This window comes from Erythrolamprus reginae, chromosome 6 (assembly GCF_031021105.1).
Source record: "Erythrolamprus reginae isolate rEryReg1 chromosome 6, rEryReg1.hap1, whole genome shotgun sequence".
NCBI classification, from domain to species: Eukaryota; Metazoa; Chordata; class Lepidosauria; order Squamata; family Dipsadidae; genus Erythrolamprus; species Erythrolamprus reginae.
In genome coordinates, this window is record NC_091955.1 from 41,367,071 (window position 1) to 41,390,085 (window position 23,015).

Below are 23,015 nucleotides of genomic sequence, written 5' to 3' on the forward strand. Positions count from 1 at the left end.
CGGCACATCACTTCCGCCGCTATCGGTCTAGTCACTAAAGTATCATACATTTGCTGATTCCTCTAGTTCAAAGTTTGGAAATGTATATTAGGATATTACTTAATGTTCAATTTTATAAGAGTTCTGTTTTAAGAGAACTGTCTGAGACAGCTTATTTACAATGTAAATAAGAGGCTGCCACAAAGAAGGGGGAGTCAAGTTATTCTCCAGAGCACCTGTAGGACAAGAAGCAATGGGTGGAAACTAATCAAGGAGAGAAGCAACTTAGAAGCAAGGAGTGAACATGAGAACAATTAATCCATGGAATTACTTGCCTCTAGAGGTTGTGAATGCTCAAACACTGGAAGTTTTAAAGAAGATGTTGGATACCCATATGTCTGAAGTAGTGTAGGGTTTCCTGCCTAAGCAGAGGGTTGGATTAGAAGTCCTCCAAGGTCCCTTCCATCTTGGTTGTTAGAAAATGTTTCACATTTTAAAATATCTGTACAAGCCACAAGAGACATCTCTTTAGAGGAGCATCTTCCCACCTTGTAGACAGTACTTCCAGAAACTGGGAATAACCATAAACAACTTCTATAGTATCCAATATCCTAGTGATTTTCAACCTTTTTTGAGTCGCGGCACATTTTTTACATTTACAAAATCCTGGGGCACACCACCAACCAAAATGACACTCTAAGACAGTACATATTATACATATTGCCCCCCCCCCTTGTGTGTGTGTGTATACACACTCTTGAACCATTTCCAAAAACAGGTGAGGGCTGGGGGGGGTGTTCTCTCTTATTCTTTGGGTGCTTTTTTATCATATGCTTTAAATCAAGAGTCACTTCTCTCTTTTGTTCCTCTCTCTTTCCTCTCATTCTCTGCCTCAATCATTTTCTCATTTCTCTTTTTTTCTCCCCTTTTATCTCACATTTTCCCTCTTTCTCTCTCTTTCTTTCTCTCTCCCTCTCCCTCTCTCTCTCTCTTTCTTTCTCTCTTGCTTTCTTTCTCCCTCTTTCTCTCTCCCCCGCTCTCTCTTGCTTTCTCTCTCTCTCGCTTGCTTTCTTTTTCTCTTTCTCTTTCTCTTTTTTTGTTTCTTTCTCTCTCTCTCTCACTCTTCCTCTCTCTCTTGCTTTCTTTCTCTTTCTCTCTTTCTCTCTCCCCTCTTGCGGCACATCTGACCATGTTCCACGGCACACTAGTGTGCCGCGGCACACTGGTTGAAAAACACTGCCATATCCAGTATCTAGTTCAGGAAACACAGATCAGTTTGACATGCCTTCATTGTTAATGAATTAGTTACCTTCAGTGTCTCTAGGACTTTCAACTGACTTGCACCTAAGGAGGTTGTTTTGATTTTTTTTGGTTTTTGTTTGTTGCAAAAGCAAAACCAACATCATTTAGAAGCAATTAAAAATGTCTTCAATGAGATTTTTAAAAAAATACAATATCCAATTAGAAAAAGCCATACTTTTCTCTCCTCTCTTCTCCACTCCCTCCCCAGGGTGGAAATCCAGTCAGTTTTAAAGTCACCTGGGCTTTTCTCTCCTTCTCTCTTCCCCCCCTCCCTCCCCATGGTGGAAATCCAGTTAGTTTTAAAGTCACGCCGCACCTGGGAGTCGAGGGAGGGGGGAAATGAGACCGCTGGGCTTTTCTCTCTTTCTCTCTTCCCCCTCCCTCCCCAGGGTGAAAAAAAAGAGCGGGACATTTTTCAAATGGAGTGAGAGGCGGGACAAATGATCAACGTCTGGTCACCTTATCCTAATTGCCAATTCCAACGCATAGGTCAGACCTCTGCACTGGAATTGGAAATTGGTGGGCAGACATCTCAAATCTCCTGCGCTATAGTGCACAACTCACGTTAGAGGGAACACTGATCAGAAGCCTAATTCAAAATAGTTTTCTTCCCTCACGGCAACTGCTTTTTCCTTCCTAACAATTCCTGTTTCTTCCAATCCTGGATACACCAATGCTGGCTACTTCTGGTTCTGCCATATCTGACTTTCCTAGTTTAGTCCTAGCTTAGTTAAGACCTAACCTGGCTCTAGTTTATTCAGTCTTTTCTTGGCCCTGGGCCCATAACCTGACCAGATATATATAAGCCGAGAAATGTAGGAGGACTAGATAAGATATCAGAATCTATTGTGGCAATTTAATGAATCAGATAAATGAATGAAGACACGTTTGTATAAAACAGTAGTAGCTACTGCCTCTCCCCCTGGAGCTCCCAATGCCCACCGGAGAAGGCTCGTTTCTCTCTCTCTCACTCTCCTACCCGCTACAAGGACATCACAGCTGGTCTTGCTCACTTGCTCTCCTGCCACGTTGGGAGCTCCAGGGGGAGGATCAGTAGCCAGGCTGGGCAGAGCTGCCGTGCTGCAGCATACACAAGAATTCGGGACCAACTCCTCTTCTTTCAGGCGGCTGAAGAAGGCTCGTTTCTCTCTTTCACTGTCCTGCCCACTGCAAGGACACCGCGGGGAGAAAGTCCTGACGCCGCGCCTCCCTGTGTTTGTAGCCGGCAGGAGAGCAAGTGAGTGACTGAGATGAACCACGGTGTCCTTGTAGTGGGCAGGAGAGAGAGAGAGAAAGGAGCCTTCTCCGGCCGCCCGAAGGAAAAGGAGTTGGTCCCGAATTATCGTTCGTACTGCAACAGGGCAGCTCTGCCCGGCCAGGCTACTGCTCCTCCCTCTGGAGCTCCCAATGCCCGCTGGAGAAGGCTCGTTTCTCTCTCGCTCACTCTCTTACCCGCTACAAGGACACCGCAGCTGGTCTCTCTCGCTGGCTCACTTGCTCTCCTGCCACGTTGGGAGCTCCAGGGGGAGGAGCAATAGCCCAGCCGGGCAGAGCTGCCCTGCTGCAGTGCACACGAGGATTCGGGACCAACTCCTCTTCTTTCGTGCGGATGAATTAGGCTTGTTTCTCTCGCTCGTTTCCTGCCCGCTGGGGAGAAAGTCCTGATGCCATGCCTCCCTGTCTTTGTAGCCGGCAGGAAAGCAAGTGAGCCAGCGAGAGAGACAAGCCCAGGTGCGAGCCCAGGTGTCCTTGTCCTCCCAAGGCGTGGACGGAAAAGGGTCGTCTCTCTCGCTCACTCACTTGCTCTCCAGCCGGCTACAAGGATAGAAAGATCAAGCGGAGGCTAAGGGAGTGGGGACACGGGCAGCGAGGGGATCCCGTCCTGGCAGTGGCGGCTCCCAGGCGGCCTCGGTGCAGCTCTTGGAGCGCACGGGATGGGTGCCTTTGGTGAGGGAGGGCAACTGGCAAGTTGGGTGGGTGGGCGGGAAGGTGGTGGCTCCAGGCTCTCCTGTCCACCCAGAAGCCGAAAGTTCCGCCCTTCCCCACACCCGGCTTTGGCCCCTCACGGCCTTCTGGCAGGAGGGGGCAGCAGGCGATGGATGACCGGGGCTCCCACTGACACATTTTGTCAGTAAGATGGTCTTGCCCGCCGCTTCCTCAGCTCGCCTCTGTCCCCACTCCCTCTACTTCGTCCGCTGGGCGCTTTTTTTAAAGCCTTAATGGTATGGATTTTCCTAATGGGCTTGCACACATTATTTGCTTTAACATTGATTTCTATGGGAAACATTGTTTCATCTTACGAACTTTTCTTCTTACGAACCTCTTCATGGAACGAATTAAGTTCGTAAGACGAGGTACCACTGTACAGGAATTTTACATCAGTTACATTCAGCTTACTTACAAGTAAATATTCAAACAATCCAGGTTACAAGTAGATACAAAACCAATCCAGGTTTCTAATAGATACTAAACCTATCTTAATCTACCTATCCTTTATATCATTATCTCGGTTCTACTCAATATCTAACTGCTCTAGCCACCATCTACTGCAAATGACCACCAACAAGACCAACAACCAACAATGATCAACCGACAAGGAAATGGTGAAGGTGATCTGCATATTATAATGCTCTGGCCCAATCACATTGCAGTTGAGACCCAATGCCTCAGCATGAGCATGCTTTACATTCAACTTTTACCTTATATGGTAATACATTTCAACTTTTACCTTATATGGTCCTACAATGAAATATAGGATTGCAATTCCTAACAGTACATGTTGTCATGAATTTGATCTTCTTTATATTTAATTCTAGTCTCATTTTTCACTGTGCTCTTTCACTTTTTTCGCAGCTTGTTGATCCTATGCATTTTTGGCTATCAGAGTAGTGCCATCAGCATAGTACAGGTTATATGTTTGTGTTAAATATTCATAAATATTATTTATATGGCATATTTATATTATCTAATCACATTCAACATCTTGGCATGATCAACAAGATCAGTGGTTTTTAAATGAAGCATATAGTGACTTTTCTTGGTATTCTTTGGTTCTCTCAATTATTCAGCATGCATCAACAATAAAACAGATTTTATGTAACATTATGTAGTAATGAAATTAGATATCTATTTTTGTCTATTGCCCCTATACTCAACTCCTTCCTTGGTATTCCTTAATTAAGTACAATTGTTCATAATTATTAATTTGGTTCAAATTTGGAAGCAATTGAAAACAGGATGGGAAATGTTAATATCTTAAATTAAAGCTTGAAATTAATTTATAATCCTAGCTTGTTACACAAATTGTAACCACCGTCTTTGTGGCAGAAAAGGAAAAAAATGAAGATCACAGGGAAAGTTTTGTGCAAAACTTAATTTATTAAACGAAGTTCTGGTCAGTGAATTCCAAAAAATATGCATGTATGTATGGTTGTATGCTTATTGGCCAAGTCACAGAATTTAAAAATGCAGTACACCATTAATGAATGCATAAGTAAATACATGTAATATATACAGTAGATATATAAAAAGAAGAATATAAAGTTAACATTTCATTGAAGGCACTAAATGCATTCTGTACGTTAGGGGTTGTCCTTTGAATTGTATGGGTATTGGTCCTTTAATAAGAATACTTCAACCTCCTCATCATGAGGGGATTTATCAAACTAAAAAGCAAATGAATTGATTTCCCATGTGTGTAAGTTGGCCCTTTAAAAGTTTGTGTGAAACAAATCCAGCCTCTGTTACAAATATAAATATATTTGAGCTTTATATGGACAGTTGATATACAGTATGAATTTTATCATATTAGGTATAGGATTATAATTCACAACTAAAAATTAAACTGCCATATCAACAAACTTTGAAAAGAACACTTTACATCACTGTTCTTCAATACAGTAACTTAATGTTTGAGCATGTGAATGAAATCATTTTAAATACCATTTGCATTTAGGAACCATCATTGTTTGCTGTTGCTAAATTGTTAGAAACAGGATTGGTTAACATGCATAGGATTGAAATTCTGTGGAGACCACTGACTGGTCATCTTTTAGAGGTAATGAATCATTTTATTATCTTCTATCAGTACTTATGTTTGAAAAATCTTAGTATTTTTCTCCCTTTAATTAAGACTTAAAGTCATAAGAATAAGAAGCTGTTTCTGTTTCCTGTTTGTGTTCTGTTTTGTTCCTTGTTAACTGTAGAATCATGGAATTAGAAGGGCTAATTAGACTATTGAATCCTCCAATTCCCGACTTAATGAGTACTGTGTGAATTCTATACCTGTGTGAATTGGGAAAATATCAGAGAATGAAATCACATTTTTCTCACATGAGCACCATAATTGTTTCAGAGAATGCACTTTTTCTTATATATTCATAACTTATACAAAAATAAACCATACAATTGTGTACTAGCTGATAAAACAATTGATATATTAATTTTGGTTTTTGGCAGCAGTACGGAGCAATACATTTTTCTTTAAAATAAGGAACAAAACAAACTGTTTTTTTCTAATATTCTAATCAGCTTAAAATCGGGTTTTTAAAAAAATATTGGTGTATTAAATACTGTATTTTTGTACTATGAGACACAACAAGATTTTGAAGAGGTAAGAAGAAAAAAATTGCACCATTCCCATCCTCTTTGGGAGGAGGGGAGAGTGCATTTTATATTCCAGATTGTTAATATGTGCCTTTATTGATAATTCCAAATCCCTTCCAGATAAAACATTTAAAATGCCAGAAATTTCACAACTATATGGTAAAAAGTAACATGATTGTCAATTGGGCTGTTATTATTGTACATAATTTAAATCAGGATAATGCTTTCCTAAGTACTATATTGCAAATTAAAATTATAATTCTGCCTTAGTTGAAAAGCAGAATAGATATTATTGGATTGTATACAATTCTGCCTAATGTTTTAGCTACCTACAAAAAGATATTTTGTGTACATGTGCTGATTATCTCAGAAAAATTACTAAAGCTGAATTGTTTTGCTTTACGTAAACTTATAAATTTTATAATATGGTATGTGACTGAAACCTGGCTGGGCCTGGAGGGAGGAGTTCCTCTCTCCAAAATATGCCCAGCCAAGTTCCAGGTATGGCATCAGCTACGACCCCAGGGAAGGGGGGGGAGAGAGTGGCTATCATAGCCAAGGAGACTTTTTGCCTACGTAGACTCGTTGCTCCCGAGATTGCGAGTTGTGAGTCCCTCTTGGTGAAGTTGGACCTAGGGATTCAGGTGGGTTTGTTGCTCACGTACCTGCCTTCCAGCTGCATGTCAACAGCCCTGCCTGTACTGCTCGAGGAGGTGGCCGGGTTGGCGGTGGAGTTCCCCGGACTTATTGTCCTGGGGGACTTTAACCTACCGTCACTTGGCGGATCCTCTGGGTTAGCACAGGAGTTCATGGCCACCATGACAGCCATGGACCTGACTCAAGTAGTTCAGGGTCCAACTCACGAAGGGGGGACACACATTGGACATGATATTTCTGTCAGAGCAATCATGTCAGACTAATCTCATTGATTTCTTTGACTATGTCACAAAGGTGTTGGATCAAGGTCGTGCCGTGGATATTGCCTATCTGGACTTCAGCAAAGCCTTTGATACAGTTCCACATAAAGAGCTGATAGATAAATTAGTGAAGATTGGACTTAATCCCTGGATAGTTCAGTGGATTTCAAGCTGGCTGAAGCGTAGATATCAGAGAGTTATTGTTAATGGCGAGTATTCTGAGCAGAGACAGGCTACAAGAGGTGTGCCACAAGGGTCTGTTCTGGGTCCTATTCTTTTTAATATGTTTGTGAGTGACATAGGGGAAGGTTTGGTAGGGAAGGTTTGCCTATTTGCCGATGACTCTAAAGTGTGCAATAGGGTTGATATTCCTGGATGGGGTCTGTAATATGGTAAATGATTTAGCTTTACTAGATAAATGGTCACAGCAATGGAAACTGCAGTTTAATGTTTCCAAATGTAAAATAATGCACTTGGGGAAAATGAATCCTCAATCTGAGTATTGTATTGGCAGTTCTGTGTTAGCAAAAACTTCAGAAGAGAAGGATTTAGGGGTAGTGATTTCTGACAGTCTCAAAATGGGTGAGCAGTGTGGTCGGGCGGTAGGAAAAGCAAGTAGGATTAGATTAGATTAGATTAGATTTATTGGATTTATATGCCGCCCCTCTCCGAAAACTCGGGGCGGCTCACAACAAGATAAAAACAATACATAATAACAAATCCAATACCCACCAATCCAATTACAATTTTAAGCTAAAAATTCATAAAAAACAACCCCAGAATATTAAGAAATACAATCAATCTAATACCAAAACAACATGGGCAAGGGGGAGATGTTTCAGTTCCCCCATGCCTGACGGCAGAGGTGAGTTTTAAGGAGTTTGCGAAAGGCAAGGAGGGTGGGGGCAATCCTAATCTCAGGGGGGAGCTGGTTCCAGAGGGTCGGAGCCACCACAGAGAAGGCTCTTCCCCTGGGTCCCGCCAGACGACATTGTTTAGTCGACGGGACTGCGAGAAGGCCAACTCTGTGGGACCGAACCGGTCGCTGGGATTCGTGCGGCAGAAGGCGGTCTCGGAGGTATTCTGGTCCGGTGCCATGAAGGGCTTTATAGGTCATAACCAACACTTTGAATTGTGACCGGAAACTGATCGGCAACCAATGCAGACTGCGGAGTGTTGGAGTGATATGGGCATACTTAGAGAAGCCCATAATTGCTCTCGCAGCTGCATTCTGCACGATCTGAAGTTTCTGAACACTTTTCAAAGGTAGCCCCATGTAGAGAGTGTTACAGTAGTCGAGCCTCGAGGTGATGAGGGCATGAGTGACTGTGAGCAATGACTCCCGGTCCAAGTAGGGCCGCAACTGGCGCACCAGGCGAACCTGGGCAAACGCCCCCCTCGCCACAGCTGAAAGATGTTTCTCTAATGTGAGCTGTGGATCGAGGAGGACGCCCAAGTTGCGGACCCTCTCTGAGGGGGTCAATAATTCCCCCCCCCCAGGGTAATGGATGGACAGATTGAATTGTCCTTGGGAGGCAAGACCCACAGCCACTCCGTCTTGTCTGGATTGAGTTTGAGTTTGTTGACACCCATCCAGGCCCCAACAGCCTCCAGGCACCGGCACATCACTTCCACTGCTTCGTTGACTGGGCATGGGGTGGAGATGTATAACTGTGTATCATCGGCGTATTGATGATACCTCACCCCATGTCCTTGGATGATCTCGCCCAGCGGTTTCATGTAGATATTAAATAGCAGGGGGGAGAGGACCGACCCCTGAGGCACCCCACAAGGGAGAGACCTCGAGGTCGACTTCTGACTCCCCACTAACACCGACTGCGACCGACCGGAGAGGTAGGAGGAGAACCACTGGAGAACAGTGCCTCCCACTCCCAACCCCTCCAGCCGGCGCAGAAGGATACCATGGTCGATGGTATCAAAAGCCACTGAGAGGTCAAGGATCACCAGGACAGAGGACAAGCCCCTGTCCCGGACCCGCCAGAGATCATCCATCAACGCGACCAAAGCAGTTTCCGTGCTGTAGCCGGGCCTGAATCCAGACTGTTGAGGACCAAGATAATCGGCTTCTTCCAAGGACCGCTGGAGTTGAAGTGCCACCACCTTCTCGACAACCTTCCCCATAAAGGGAAGGTTGGAGACTGGACAGTAGTTATTAAGCTCGGCTGGGTCCATGGAAGGCTTCTTGAGGAGGGGGCGCACAAGTGCCTCCTTATAAAGGGCCGGGAAGGACCCCCTCCCCAAGGAGGCGTTGACAATCTCCTGGACCCAGCTCCGTGTCACCTCCCGACTGGCCGAAACCAGCCAAGAGGGACACGGATCCAGTAAACAGGTGGCGGAACTCACAGCTCCAATGGCCTTGTCCACTTCATCAGGTGACACCAAGTCAAACTCTGCCCAGACAGGTGGACAAAGACGTTTAGCCCCAGTCACCTCGACTGACTCGTTGTCAGTCGACTCTGTTTTACAATTGGAGTCGAGGTCCGCCCGGATCTGAGCGATTTTATCAGCGAAAAACGTGTTAAAATCCTCAGCGCCGCTCTGCAAGGGCTCCCCAACTCCCCCCTGATTAAGAAGGGAGCGGGTTACCCTGAACAGAGCGGCCAGGAGGGAATCAAAGCGGCATGGTACGCGCATCTTGCCGCCTTGAGCGCCACTTTGTAAGTCTTAATATGAGCTCTTACAAGTGTTCGATCGGATTCAGACTTACTCTTCCTCCATCGCTTCTCCAGACGTCTCTTCTGGCGCTTCAACTCCCGGAGCTCCTCATTGTACCATGGGGCTCTACGGGGTCTAGTGCCGTGGAGAGGTCGCAACGGCGCAATCTGGTCAAGAGCCCCTACTGCAGCCTTGTTCCAGGCCTCAGCAAGAGACTCTGCCGAACTGTGAACGAGTGTATCTGGAATAACCCCAAGCACCCTCTGAAAACCTTCTGGATCCATCAGACGTCTGGGGCGGAACAACTTAATCAGTTCCGCCTCCCTGCGGGGAAGGATTGGAGCCAGGAAGTTAAGCCGCAGTAGGAAATGATCTGACCATGACAAAGGCAACACTTCTAAGCCTCTTAGTCTCAGACCATTACACAATTGCTTAGAGAGGAATATCATATCGGGCGCGTGCCCACCCTCGTGAGTCGGACCCTGAACTACTTGAGTCAGGTCCATGGCTGTCATGGTGGCCATGAACTCCTGTGCCAGTCCAGATGAACCGCCGAGTGACGGCAGATTGAAATCCCCCAGGACAATAAGTCCGGGGAACTCCACCGCCAACCCGGCCACCTCCTCGAGCAGCACAGGCAGGGCTGTTGACACGCAGCTGGGAGGCAGGTACGTGAGTAACAAGCCCACCTGAACCCCTAAGTCCAACTTCACCAGAAGGGACTCGCAACCCGCAACCTCTGGAGCAATGAGCCTACGCAGGCAAAGACTCTCCCTGGCTATAATAGCCACTCCTCCTCCCCTTCCCTGGGGTCGAGGTTGGTGCCATACCCGAAACCCAGCTGGACAGATTTCCGAGAGAGGAACTCCTCCCTCCGGGCCCAGCCAGGTTTCGGTCACACAAGCCAGGTCGGCCTCCTCATCCAGGATCTAATCCCGGATGAGGAGAGCTTTATTTACCACCGACCTGGCATTGAGCAGCAGCAACTTGAGCCCAGGGCCAGAATTACACTCGTCACCAGTATCTTGGGTTGAGCTCAAGGAGCCGGAAGAAGGGATCGCTACTAAGCAGCGATCTCTCCTTCCCCTGGAATGGCTAGCTCCAAGGCTCCCACCATATCTGCCTCTCCCCAGCAAGACCGGAATATTTTGACCCTCTGCCACCCCAGAGATAGGTGCCCCCTCCCCTCCTGCCTCTCCAGCATCAGGTTTGCCAAGGGTATCATTTAAATCATAACCATTCAATTCATACATACTGTAATCCCACCCACCAAACCCATTCCATTCAGTATCCCCCTCCCACCCACCCCCATTAGTTTCATTCCCATAAAAATCCATTGCTAAAAATCCTAATAATTAATTTAAAAAAGAGATTACTTAAAAACACTAATAGCATCAATAATTCATCCCTTAAAATCAGTTAATTAAAAAACAGTAAATATAAAAACATATAACACATAGACAGGAATAGTATAAAAGTAATTTGCTAATAGTTCTTAAAAAGGGGAAGCAGCAAAAATAAAGGGCAAAAGGTAGCAGCAAGAGGGCACCAGACTCTAAGTTGATTTGGCTGATTAGTTCTCAAAGTTGTAAAAGTTCTGAAAGCCTCGGATATCAGTATCTGGGACACAGGGTCTAAATACAGTTTGGTTTTTCTAGGACTGGTCAAGATCGGTGACCAGTACTGTAAAAATTCTGTCTCTTTGCCTCGATTGAGAATGTCCCAAATTCTTCCTCTCTGGGGGCTCCAGTTTCCATCAGGTGCCCTGGGCAATCTCCAGTAGTCCTCAGTCCCACTTGATAACATCTCTATCTCCATCGCCCCTTCGTAGCTCCACGTTCTTAAAGCTTCTGCTGGGCGCTCCCCCCAAGACAGCAGCCACTCCCACTGGCCACCGCCCCAAGTGCCTCAGTGTTTTCAGGCGTTTCAGGAGTCTTTTGGCTTTGCAGCTGACACAAACAGGCTCCCTCCAGCACGTAGCTGCATAGCTAGAGGTATAACAAGCAGGAAGAGGGAGATTGTGATCCCCTTATATAGAGCGCTGGTGAGACCACATTTGGAGTACTGTGTTCAGTTCTGGAGACCTCACCTATAAAAAGATATTGACAAAATTGAACGGGTCCAAAGACGGGCTACAAGAATGGTGGAAGGTCTTAAGCATAAAACGTATCAGGAAAGACTTAATGAACTCAATCTGTATAGTCTGGAGGACAGAAGGAAAAGGGGGGACATGATCAAAACATTTAAATATGTTAAAGGGTTAAATAAGGTTCAGGAGGGAAGTGTTGGGGGAAAGATCAAAGGCAACATGAGAAAATATTATTTTACTGAAAGAGTAGTAGATCCTTGGAACAAACTTCCAGCAGACGTGGTTGGTAAATCCACAGTAACTGAATTTGAACATGCCTGGGATAAACATATATCAATTGTAAGATAAAATACAGGAAATAGTATAAGAACCGACTAGATGGACCATGAGGTCTTTTTCTGCCGTCAGTCTTCTATGTTTCTATGTTTCTAATGGTCTGAGACTAAGGGGCTTAGATGTTTTGCCTTTGTCATGGTCAGACCATTTTCTACTGCGATTTGACTTCAAGGCTCTAATCCTCCCCCGCAGAGAGGCTGACCGATTAGTTGATTCCACCCCAGACGCTTGATGGACCCAGAGGGCTTTCAGAGGGCGCTTGGGGTTCTACCAGATTCACCCATTCTCCAATGCACTCGCAAGGAGAGTCCAATGTGGGTAATTCTCTAGTCTCATTGGAAGAGACTGAATTTAATTTAAATATTAGGAAGGTACCGCCCCCTGGCCCTCCAGTCAAAAAAACTCAGTCGCAGTAAAGGGATTTGAGTTTTTCTTCTTAAGCATTCTATTGTTTAAAACGATGTTTTAATGTCATAAATTAAATATTTTCTTCTTTTTATTAACAGGTAAGAGAATTCTTCATAGAAAGATACTTTCAGGGCATCATAGGGTGGACACCCTCTGCGGGTATCACCCTCTTGGCTGCTGCTCCTCCCCCACTAGGCCCTCATTTCACCGGAGGGAGTGGAACTTGAATGTGGGAGCGAGCCACTGGGTTGCTGACCTCCGCGGTCTCACCCGGTTGGTTAAAAAAAGCGGTTGACTTCGGAGGGGTCCGCCCACTCCAAGGAACATACCGGGGCCGTTTGCCTGAGGAGGATCCAAGGCCGCATTCGGCAGCTGTGTTTGAAGAATGGGCGGCTCAGTCGGGCAAAAGAAAATTGCTGTTATTCGTTGTCGGAGGGAGTAGACATCCTCCGTAATGTTTGGCGGGGCCTCAGATCAGGCGTGAAGCCTGAGCAGTGCCTCAGCTGTCCAAGGGTTGCCAGGACAACAAGATCCAAAATTTTGAATTAAGAAACAAGGCGTGTATAACAAATGCCTTCACTATGATCTAATGGTTGCCATGGTAACTGCAACGGGCACCATTTTGGGCAGCAGAAACGTCATATTTAACCAACAAATTGTCGAATCTGCCTCGGCAACACGCATGTGCAGAAGGGCCTTGCCTGTCATTTTGGCTGTTCTCGGTAAAGGAGATCGGCTGTGAGGCTGAAATTTTACCTTTGATCTTCAAGCGTGAGTCAAAAAGGTTGAATAATTACGGCAGATCCAGCAGCCCTCGCGGTAGATGGGTCTACTACACCTAAACCCAGTACCCCAAAGGAGAAGGCCCAATCCGATAAGGGAAGATACAAATCCTCTCAGACTTCCTCATTCAGAGAAGCTGAGAAGAAGGTAAGGGCACTAGAAAAACAATTAGAGGCAACCCAAAGGCAACTACTACCTACGGCCAATGTTCCCTTTAATTTTTTTTGGGTGTGGGCAGAAAAGTATAGTGACTGAGTGGCAGTCCCTTCGGGACTGGGCGGCATAGCAGTATGAATGAATGAATGAATGAATGAATGAATGAATGAATGAATGAATGAATGAATGAATGAGAAAAAATTCCCTTCTTTTTTATTAAAAGAAATTAATAATAAAACAAAACCAAAACCTATTACTATTAAAACTGAAACAACCAGCAAAACCAAAAACACGACTATTAATAAATCCATGCTTTAAAATCTTCATTTCTTAAATATTTATCATAGTATTATAGTAATCTAGTAATACTATGAAAATCTAGCTGAACACCAATGCATCAATTAATATTTATTTATTTATTTATTTATTGGATTTGTATGCCGCCCCTCTCCAGAGACTCGGGGCGGCTAACAGTGACAATAAAACAGTGTACAATAGTAATTTGGTATTGATGATTAAAAATCAATTAATATAAAAACCAAACATACATACATACATACCATGCATAGAATTGTAAAGGCCTAGGGGGAAAGAGGATCTCAATTCCCCCATGCCTGGTGGCAGAGGTGGGTTTTAAGTTGTTTACGAAAGGCAAGGAGGGTGGGGGCAGTTCTAATCTCTGGGGGGAGTTGGTTCCAGAGGGCTGGGGCCGCCACAGAGAAGGCTCTTCCCCTGGGTCCCGCCAGCCGACATTGCTTAGTTGACGGGACCCGGAGAAGATCCACTCTGTGGGACTTAACCCGGGTTCGGGGGGGTGCTGGCAAGCCCCCCAGGCCGGCTGCGACCTTTTAAAACATCCGCGCCGCTTCCCAGCTGTCTCCTGAAGCCGAACGCTAAAGCCAAACTTCCGCGTTCGGCTTCGGGAGACAGCTGGGAAGCGGCGCGGGTGTTTTAAAAGGTCGCAGCCGGCCTGGGGGGCTTCCCAGCAACCTCCCGAACCGAACCCGGGGTTCAGCAAAATTTTGCCTCTTCTTACGAACTTTGTTCAAGTTACGAACCGGCGTTCCGGAGGCTTCTGGGAAGCCCCGCCGCCCGGCTGTCACCTTTTAAAACAGCCGCGCGGCTTCCCAGCAGTCTCCGAACGCCGGTTCGTAACTCGAAAAAAGTTCGTAAGAAGAGGCAAAATTTTTCTGAACCTCGGGTTCGTATCATGAGTTGTTCGTAAGACGAGGGGTTCGTATCTTGAGGTACCACTGTATTTCCATAAATTATACTTCCAAGATTAATTAATTTTCAGGCACTTAGCATTTACTGTTATTAACTTTCATCAATCTTCTACATTTCCAAGTATATTTTAAATTCATAATGCAAACTCATAAAAGTATACAGTACATATCATAAACCCCTTATTTATCATATGTATCTTCCATTAATTTTACCTATGTAATTCTATATAGTTCTAAAATTCTAATCCAATTTTTTTTAATTTATACATCTTAATATTAAACAACATCTAAATATATCTTTTACCAATATTCCATAGTCAATCCATGTTTAATAATCAATCATCCCTCAAATTTCTACCACTGTTCCCATTTCTGGGTACCTCTCCTGTCTCTCCCCCTTTTCTCTCTCATTTGTTTCTCATTTCTCCCCTTTTCTCTCAATCCTTCCCCCTCTCACTTCTCCTCTTTTTCCATCCCTGTCTCCTCCCTCCCCCGTGTGTGTGTCTGTGTGTGTGTAAACACTGGAACCATTTCCAAAAACAGGTGAGGGATGGGGTTTTTTTTCTCTGTTATTATTTGGGTGCTTTTTACCATAAGCTTTAAATCAAGAGTAATTTCTTTCTCTGTTTCTCTCTCTTTCCTCTCATTCTCTGCCTCAATCATTTTCTCATTTTTCTTTGTTCTCCCCTTTTTTCTATCATTTCTCTTTCTCTCTTTTCCTTCCTCTCTTCTGTCTCCCTCTTTCTTGCTTTCTTTCTCTCCCTCTCCCTCTCTCTTGCTTTCTTCCTCTCTCTCCCTTCCTCTTCTCTCTCTCTCTCTCTTGCTTTCTTTCTCTCTTCCTCTCCCCCTCTTGCTCTCTCTCTTTTTCTCACTTTCTCTCTCCCTCTCTTTCTATCTTGCTCTGTCTGTTGCTCTCTCTCTCTTGTTTTCTTTCTCTCGCTTTCTCTCTCACACTCTTTCTCTCTTGTTTTCTTTCTCTCTCTTGCTTTCTTTCTCTCGCACTCTTTCTCTCTTGCTTTCTTTCTCTCTTGTTCTCTATTGCTATCTCTCTTTCTCTCTCTTTCTCTCCCCCTTCTTTCTCTCTTTTTCTCAGTTACTTTCTTTCTCCCTCTCTATCTCACTCTGTCTGTTGCTCTCTCTCTCTCTCTCTCTGTCAGCAAGGGGGCTGTGAGAGCGCTTTCTCCGAGCGCTTCGGGAACGCCTGCCCTGCCTCTACTGCAGCCCCCAACTCCAATGCCCAGCTCGTTGCGCGGCCTTGGAAAAGGGTGCACGGGGGGTTATTTTGGGGCGCACGGCTGACAGCCGTGCACCTTAGAGTGAACAGTGCCTATGGCTGCCACAATCTCAGGGCCTACACTACCACCAGCCTCCCCCTTAAACAATGTAGGGGTAGTAGGCTCGACAACGGAGAAGGATTGGTTCCCTGAGCGGTCTGTACAACAACCTCTGGCCTTTGAAGCTGAGACTTACAACTCACTTAAGCAGACACCAGCTTGGCCTACCTATCCACCAAATGCCCAGATGGCCCAAGCACCACAGTACGGGAAGATGCCAGCTGCAACGTTCACACCTTCAGCTGCAGGCTTTTGTAATTCGCAAGACACATGACAGAACATGTCCCCAGCATTACAGGATCTCATAGCCATGCTTACTCGCAAGGTATAGCAACAGGGGTTCAACAATACTCCCCACCAGTAGCTCCGAGATTCAGAGATCCTTGGATTGCCCCAGCACCTCAATCAATACCAGGATCAATGGAAGAAGACATACCATCTAGGGATAAGGGCAGCGACAACGATCTGTCAGGGGATGAAAACTCCCTAGAACCACCTACCTTTATGTGTCTATTCAAGCCATCCCTGTTCCGAGTTCTACTTAATAAGGCTAAGCAGATGATTGACCAGGCAGGAGACGGGAAGCAGGCTGAGGCCTCAGCAGCCACAGTTCCAACAGGCATCTTGTTTGCAGTGCAAAAGAAGGAATCAGAGCATATTCCTTCCTCTGAGCTCTTCCTTGAAAACAAAGCGGCCATGGGAGAACCCAACAGCCGCCCAAGGCCCATCATTAGTAGAGTGCAAATTTTATATGTTCGACATGGAGAAATTGCTAGTTCCCCCAACCATAGACAAACCAGTGGCAAGCCTGGTGTCTAATGTGCTGGTTCCTTCAGACATATCAGATGGACTCAAAGCCGAAGATAAATGGGCAGAGAACGTGGTGTGTAAAACACACCAAATGGCAGTCTGGGCCCTACGAGCGGCCTCAGCGGCCTTATTCTTCAATCGAGCCACTAGGTTATGTATTCAGGAAAGGCAATCCAGGCTGAATCCAGAGGATAGTAGGTTTCACCAGGATCTTAATAAACTCTTGGCTGCCACTGAATTTTCCGCAGATGCCCCAGTGAATGCAGCAAAGTTTGCTTCCAGGGCAACAGCTTCTTTGGTTTCTTCACACAGATTATTTTGGCTGCGCAGTTGGCAGGCGGATGTAAAATCCAAGTGGCGCTTGGCAGCTTCTCCCTTCGACGGGGACAAATTATTTGGCGAGTCCCCAGAGGGAGTACTTATAGAGGATAAAGATAAAAAGAAAGTAATGCCAAGAACAAACAGAAGACCTGAAAGACGTTTCAACCCTTTCAATAGACGGCAGCCCTTTCGGTCCGAGCCCTCCTCGGCAGTCACCCAAGGTTCGAGGCCTTACTTTCAGGACTTTCAATCAGGGAAATTACCGTTCAGACAGAGCGTACTTCAGAGATCGCAACAGATCTTTCCAACAAGGACGTCGCCCCTTCAGAGGATCCAATCCCAAGGGGTTCAAGCATAACAAATGACTCCGCACATCTCTACCCTCTTGGGGGCAGATTGCAGAATTTCGCAAGTGTCAGGGAAACCACATCCTCAGACACCTGGGCAATTGCTACGGTGTCCCAGGACTTGCGCATCGAATTCGCTCATCTTCCCTCGAACCGTTTTCTGCCTTGTCCTGCAGTAAACGATCCGCAAAAGAAAGCATTGTTGTACCAGGAGGTTACTCACCTTCTACAAATAGAAGTGATCGAGGAGATTCCTCTTTACCAACGAGGCAAGGATTTTTATTCAGTTATATTTGTGGTCCCCAAGACTTCCAGGGGATGTCGCCTAATTCTGAAGTTGCATCAATTGAACCTTTACGCGTTGTACAGGAGGTTCAAAATGCATTCACTTCGTACTATGACTCAGCCATATGTCAGAAGGACTTGCTTATGTCAATAGACCTAAAAGAAGCTTATCTTCATGTGCCTATCCATCCTGGTCACAGGCCGGTTCTACGATTCTACCTAGACGGAACACATTTCCAATTCAAAGCCTTTTGGCCTATCTTCGGCACCAAGAACATTTACAAATTGCTGGATATTCTCACGGCAAGCCTCAGACACCGGTCATTACGCCTGATGGCGTATCTCAACGATATAATTGTGTTATCAAAATCCACAACACAGGCACGTCGAGATGTGTTGTCAACCATAAGGACTTTTCAGTCACATGGATTTACAATCAATTGGGACAAGAGTCATCTGACCCCAACTACACGTATAGCACACCTCAGGACAATCATCGACACCGAGTCATGTATGACCTTTCTTTCCCCAGAAAGACAGACAAACGTTCAAAAATGGTTGGAGACTCTAGAAAGTCAAAGGAAACCTTCACTAGCCTTTCTTTTGAAGCTGTTAGGCACCCTGGTATCTTGTATAGATATCGTACCCTGGGCTCGTTACCATCTCTGGCCTCTCCAATGGTTACTTCTACCCTTTCAAAGATTGAAATCCAGCCACACACAAAGGAAGGTGACTCTCAGCCCAGAGCTCAGGGTGTCCTTACAATGGTGGGCATCACCAATGATCCAGCAAGGTTCGACCTTCCAGAACCCAGTCCCTCTGACTATAACAACCGAAGCCAGTCTGACTGGGTGGGGGGCCCATCTTTCATCCCATAAGGCCCAGGGTCTCTGGGAACCACAGGACCTGTAGGAAGTGAACATTAATTTCTTGGAACTCAAAGCAGTATCTTTAGCCCTTCGCAGTTTTGCTCACCTGGTAAGGAGACAACACTTCTTAATACGGACAGACAATGTCACTACATGTGCTCACATCAATCACCAGAGGAGAACAAGGAGATTGATGCGGGAATTGGAGTCCTATTCCGGTGGGCAGAGTCCAACCTAGCCTTGCTCACGGTGGAACACATCTCTAGGCAGGAGAATGTCTGGGCAGACTGGCTAAGCCGCAAGACTATGGATCCGGCGTAATGGTGCCTAGCACCAAGATTACTTCGGGAAGTATGCAATCAGTTTGGTACTCCAGTGAAAGAACTTTTGCCACAGGCCAGAACACACAACTTCCTCGATTCTTCTCCAGCTTCCCTTCTCTGGGAGCAGAAGGGGTAGATGCCCTACGCCAGCCGTGGCGACCGGGCCTACTTTACGCATTTCCACCAACTCCTATCATCCAAAGAGTGATTCAAAAGATCTTACAGGAACAGGCCGAAATACTACTGGTAGCCCCATATTGGCCACACCGAGCTTGGTTCGCGGAACTGAAAGAGCTCTCCATCTCCCTGTGCTGGAGGTTTCCAGATCACCTGGTTTCCCTCAACTAGGGGGACATTTTTCATCTGGACCCACAGTGGTGGCAACTGACCACATGGCACTTGAGGGGGATCACCTATGGTGTCACCACCTGCCAGACACAGTCATTGCCACCATGCAAGCCGCGCGCAGACCATCTATTAAGCACATTTATCGGGCCACATGGTCAGCCTTCTGTGACTTTTGCAGACCTCTAGAAGTGGATCCTCAGACGGCATCACCTGAAATAGTGCTAACCTTTCTTCGAAAAGGACTGGACAAAGGCCTCGCTCCCAATACTTTACGAAGACACTTAGCAGCATTGTCTACCATATTAGTTCAGGATCACTACCGCCCCCTGACACGTCACCCATGGATTAAAGATTTTTTACGAGAGGCATCCAATATCCGACCACTGACAGTTCACATATATCCATCTTGGGATTTGTCCTTAGTTTTCCAAGCGTTAACAAGCCCCCCGTTCGAGCCGCTTCAAACAATTTCTTTACGTTTTCTGTCAATCAAAACCGCGTTCTTGGTCATGATTATCTTGGCCAGACGCATGTTGGAAATATCGGCCTTGTCGGTGCGGCCAGATCTTTGTCAGTTTCACCCAGACAGGGTCGTATTACGACTTGACCCTGCCTTTGTTCCGAAAGTAAATTCCTGGTTCCACAGGGCTCAGGAGGTGATTTTGCTGGACTTTTGCACTCACGGGACTCCCCCCTCAGAACTGAGGTGGCACAAACTGGATGTGCGACGGGCTTTGAAAATCTATATCCGCAGAACACAACTCTTCAGAACATCCAAAGCGTTGTGTCTTTCTCATCTCAAGCTATGGACTCAAGGTTTCATTCCCAACCATTAGTCGATGGATCCGGGACTGCATTTCAGAAGCATACAAAGCAGAGGCTCATCAGATCCTGCAGGGAATAATCAGACATTCTACCTCTAGCACTGCCACATCAGCGGCGTGGGCTACACAAGCGGCTACGTCGACATTCATTAAACATTACCGTATTGACTCATTTGCTTCCCCGGAGGCAGCCTTTGGGAGGCGAGTGTTACAAAAGGTGTGTTCAACTCCAGCACCCATGGTCCAGCCTTCTCCCTCCCTATAATTTGAACTTGGGTATATCCCACATTGGACTTTCCTTGCAAGTGCATTGGAGAAGAACCGTTGAACTTACCTGAATGTCTTTTTGATGCACCACAAGGAGAGTCCAAATCCACCCGGCATGGGACCAGGAACACTATTGCATTATCTGGTTGATGAGTTTAACATTATCTTTGGCTTTCCAGTTGTTCGATAAAATGTTCATGATTTACTGCTCCTTTGTTTTCTTTTTGACTTCTTAATATTTAAATTAAACTCAGTCCCTCCCAATGAGACTAGATAATTACCCACATTAGACTCTCCTTGCGGTGCATCGAGAAGATCGTTCAGGTAAATTCAATGGTTCTTCACAGTTCGGCAGAGTCTCTTGCCGTGGCCTGGAACAAAGCTGCAACAGAGGCTCTTGACTGGATTGCACTGTTGCGACCTCTCTGGCACTAGACCCCGGAGAGCTCCTTGGTTTGCCAAGGAACTCCGGAAGTTGAAACATCAGAAGAGACGTCTAGAGAAGTGGTGGAGGAAAAGTAAATCCGAGTCCAATCAGACACTTGTAAGAGCTCATATTAAGACTTACAAAGTGGTGCTCAAGGTGGCAAGATGCGCATATCATGCTGTCTTCATTGCATCAGCGGAGTCTCGCCTGGCCGCTCTGTTTAGGATGACCCGCTCCCTTCTTAACCAGGGGGGAGTTGGGGAGCCCTTGCAGAGCAGCGCCAAGGATTTTAATATGTTTTTCGCTGATAAAATCACTCGGATCCGGATGGACCTTGACTCCAATTGGATAGCAGTGTCGGCTGAAATGAGTCAGTCGAGGTGACTGTGGCCCGTCCTTGTCCATCTGTCTGGGAGGAGTTGACCTGATGGTACCTGATGAAGTGGACAAGGCCATTGGAGCTGTGAATTCCAACCCTGTTTACTGGATGCGTGTCCCTCTTGGCTGATTTCGGCCAGCAGAGAGGTGACATGGAGCTGGGTCGAGGAGACTGTCAACACTTTTTTGAGGAGGGGGTCCTTTCCGGCTCCCTACAAGGAGGCACTTGTGTGCCCCCTCCTCAAGAAGCCTTCCCTGGACCCAGCCATACTTAACAACTATCGTCCAGTCTCCAACCTTCCCTTTATGGGGAAGGTTGTCAAGAAGGTGGTGTGCTCCAGCGGTCCTTGGAAGAAGCCGATTATCTAGGCCCTCAGCAGTCAGGATTCAGGCCTGGCTACAGCACAGAAACTGCTTTGGTCGTGTTGATGGATGATCTCTGGCGGGCCCGGGACAGGGGTTTATCCTCTGTCCTGGTGCTTCTTGACCTCTCAGCGGCTTTCGATACCATCAACCATGATATCCTTCTGCACTGGCTGGAGGGGTTGGGAGTGAGAGGCACTGTTTTATGGTGATTCTCCTCCTACCTCTCTGGTCAGTCGCAGTCGGTGTTAGATGGGGGTCAGAGAACCACCTCTAGGTTTCTCCCTTGCGGGGTGCCTCAGGGGTCGGTCCTCTCCCCCCTGCTATTTAATATCTACATCTACGCTGTGTGAAATCATCCAAGGGCATGGGGTGAGGTATCATCAATATGCTGATGATACCCAGTTATGCATCTCCAGCCCGTGTCCAGTCAGTGAAGCAGTAAAAGTGATGTGCCAGTGCCTGGAGGCTGTTAGGGTCTGGATGGGTGTCAACAGACTCAAACTCAAGCCTGACAAGATGGAGTGGCTGTGGGTTTTGCCTCCCAAAGACAATTCCATCTGTCCGTCCATCATCCTTGGGGGGGGAGAAATCACTGACCCCCTCAGAGAGAGTGCACAATTTGGGCCTCCTCCTTGATCCACAGCTAACATTGGAGCACCATCTTTTGGCTGTGGCGAGGAGGGTGTTTGCACAGGTCCGCTTGGTGCACCAGTTGCGACCCTATTTGGATAGGGAGTCATTACTCAAAGCACTCACACCCTCATCACCTCGAGATTCAACTACTGCAACACTCTCTACATGGGGCTACCTCTGAAGAGTGTTCGGAAACTTCAGATTGTGCAGAATGCGGCCGCGAGAGCAATTGTGGCGCTTCCTAGATTCGCCCACGTTTCGTCAACACTCCACGGCCTTCATTGGCTGCCGATTAGTTTCCGGTCACAATTCAAAGTGTCGGTAATGACCTATAAAGCCCTACATGGCATCGGACCAGAATATCTTCAGAACCATGTTCTGCAGCATGAATCCCAGCAGCCGATAAGGTCCCGCAGAGTTGGCTTTCTCTGGGTCCCGTCCACTAAACAATGTCATCTCGCGGGACATAGGGGAAGAGCCCCAGCCCTCTGGAATCAACTCCCCCCGGAGATTAGAACCGCCCCCACCCGCCTTGCTTGAAGACCCACCTATGTTGCCAGGCATGGAGTAATTGAGGTATCCGCAGGCTAATATAGTTTATGTATGGTATGACTGAGTTGTATGGTTTTAATTATATGGGGTTTTAGATGTTTTTAAGTATTGGATTTGTCACGTCGTTTATCACTGTTGTGAGCCACTCCAAGTCTTTGGAGAGGGGCGGCATACAAATCTAAAAAATTGTTATTGTTGTTGTTGTTATTATTAGAAACTTTATGTTTTTAATAAATATGCTTAAGGGGTACTAATCTTTCAAAACAGCTTGTTTTTCCTCCCAAAGAGAAGGGCTTATGTATGAACATACATATCTCTGCCGATACAATCCAAACCAGATTTTAAAAACTGCTGTATTGTCCTGGAAAAATGTGCAGCTGCTTAATTGATACAGAGTACTACTTTGTAGTTCTTGCTGCTTGTTGTAATATATATCTTCCAAAGAATTTACAGG

The 23,015-nt window shown here is 46.1% G+C and overlaps 1 protein-coding gene across 6 annotated transcripts in view; it reads left to right on the forward strand.

Annotated features, from left to right (window-relative positions):
* MON2 (MON2 homolog, regulator of endosome-to-Golgi trafficking) overlaps window positions 1-23,015 on the forward strand; it is a 331,402-nt gene that overhangs the window by 196,680 nt on the left and 111,707 nt on the right. For 3 of the 6 annotated variants that reach the window (XM_070755596.1, XM_070755593.1, XM_070755592.1), the window contains 2 exons: window positions 3,818-3,988; window positions 5,237-5,338. The exons of 1 other annotated variant lie outside the window; for it this stretch is intronic. In XM_070755596.1, coding sequence (XP_070611697.1) covers window positions 3,818-3,988; window positions 5,237-5,338 — 273 coding nt within the window. The remainder of the gene's footprint in view (window positions 1-3,817; window positions 3,989-5,236; window positions 5,339-23,015) is intronic. 2 more of the 6 variants (XM_070755594.1, XM_070755595.1) reach the window with 1 other exon arrangement.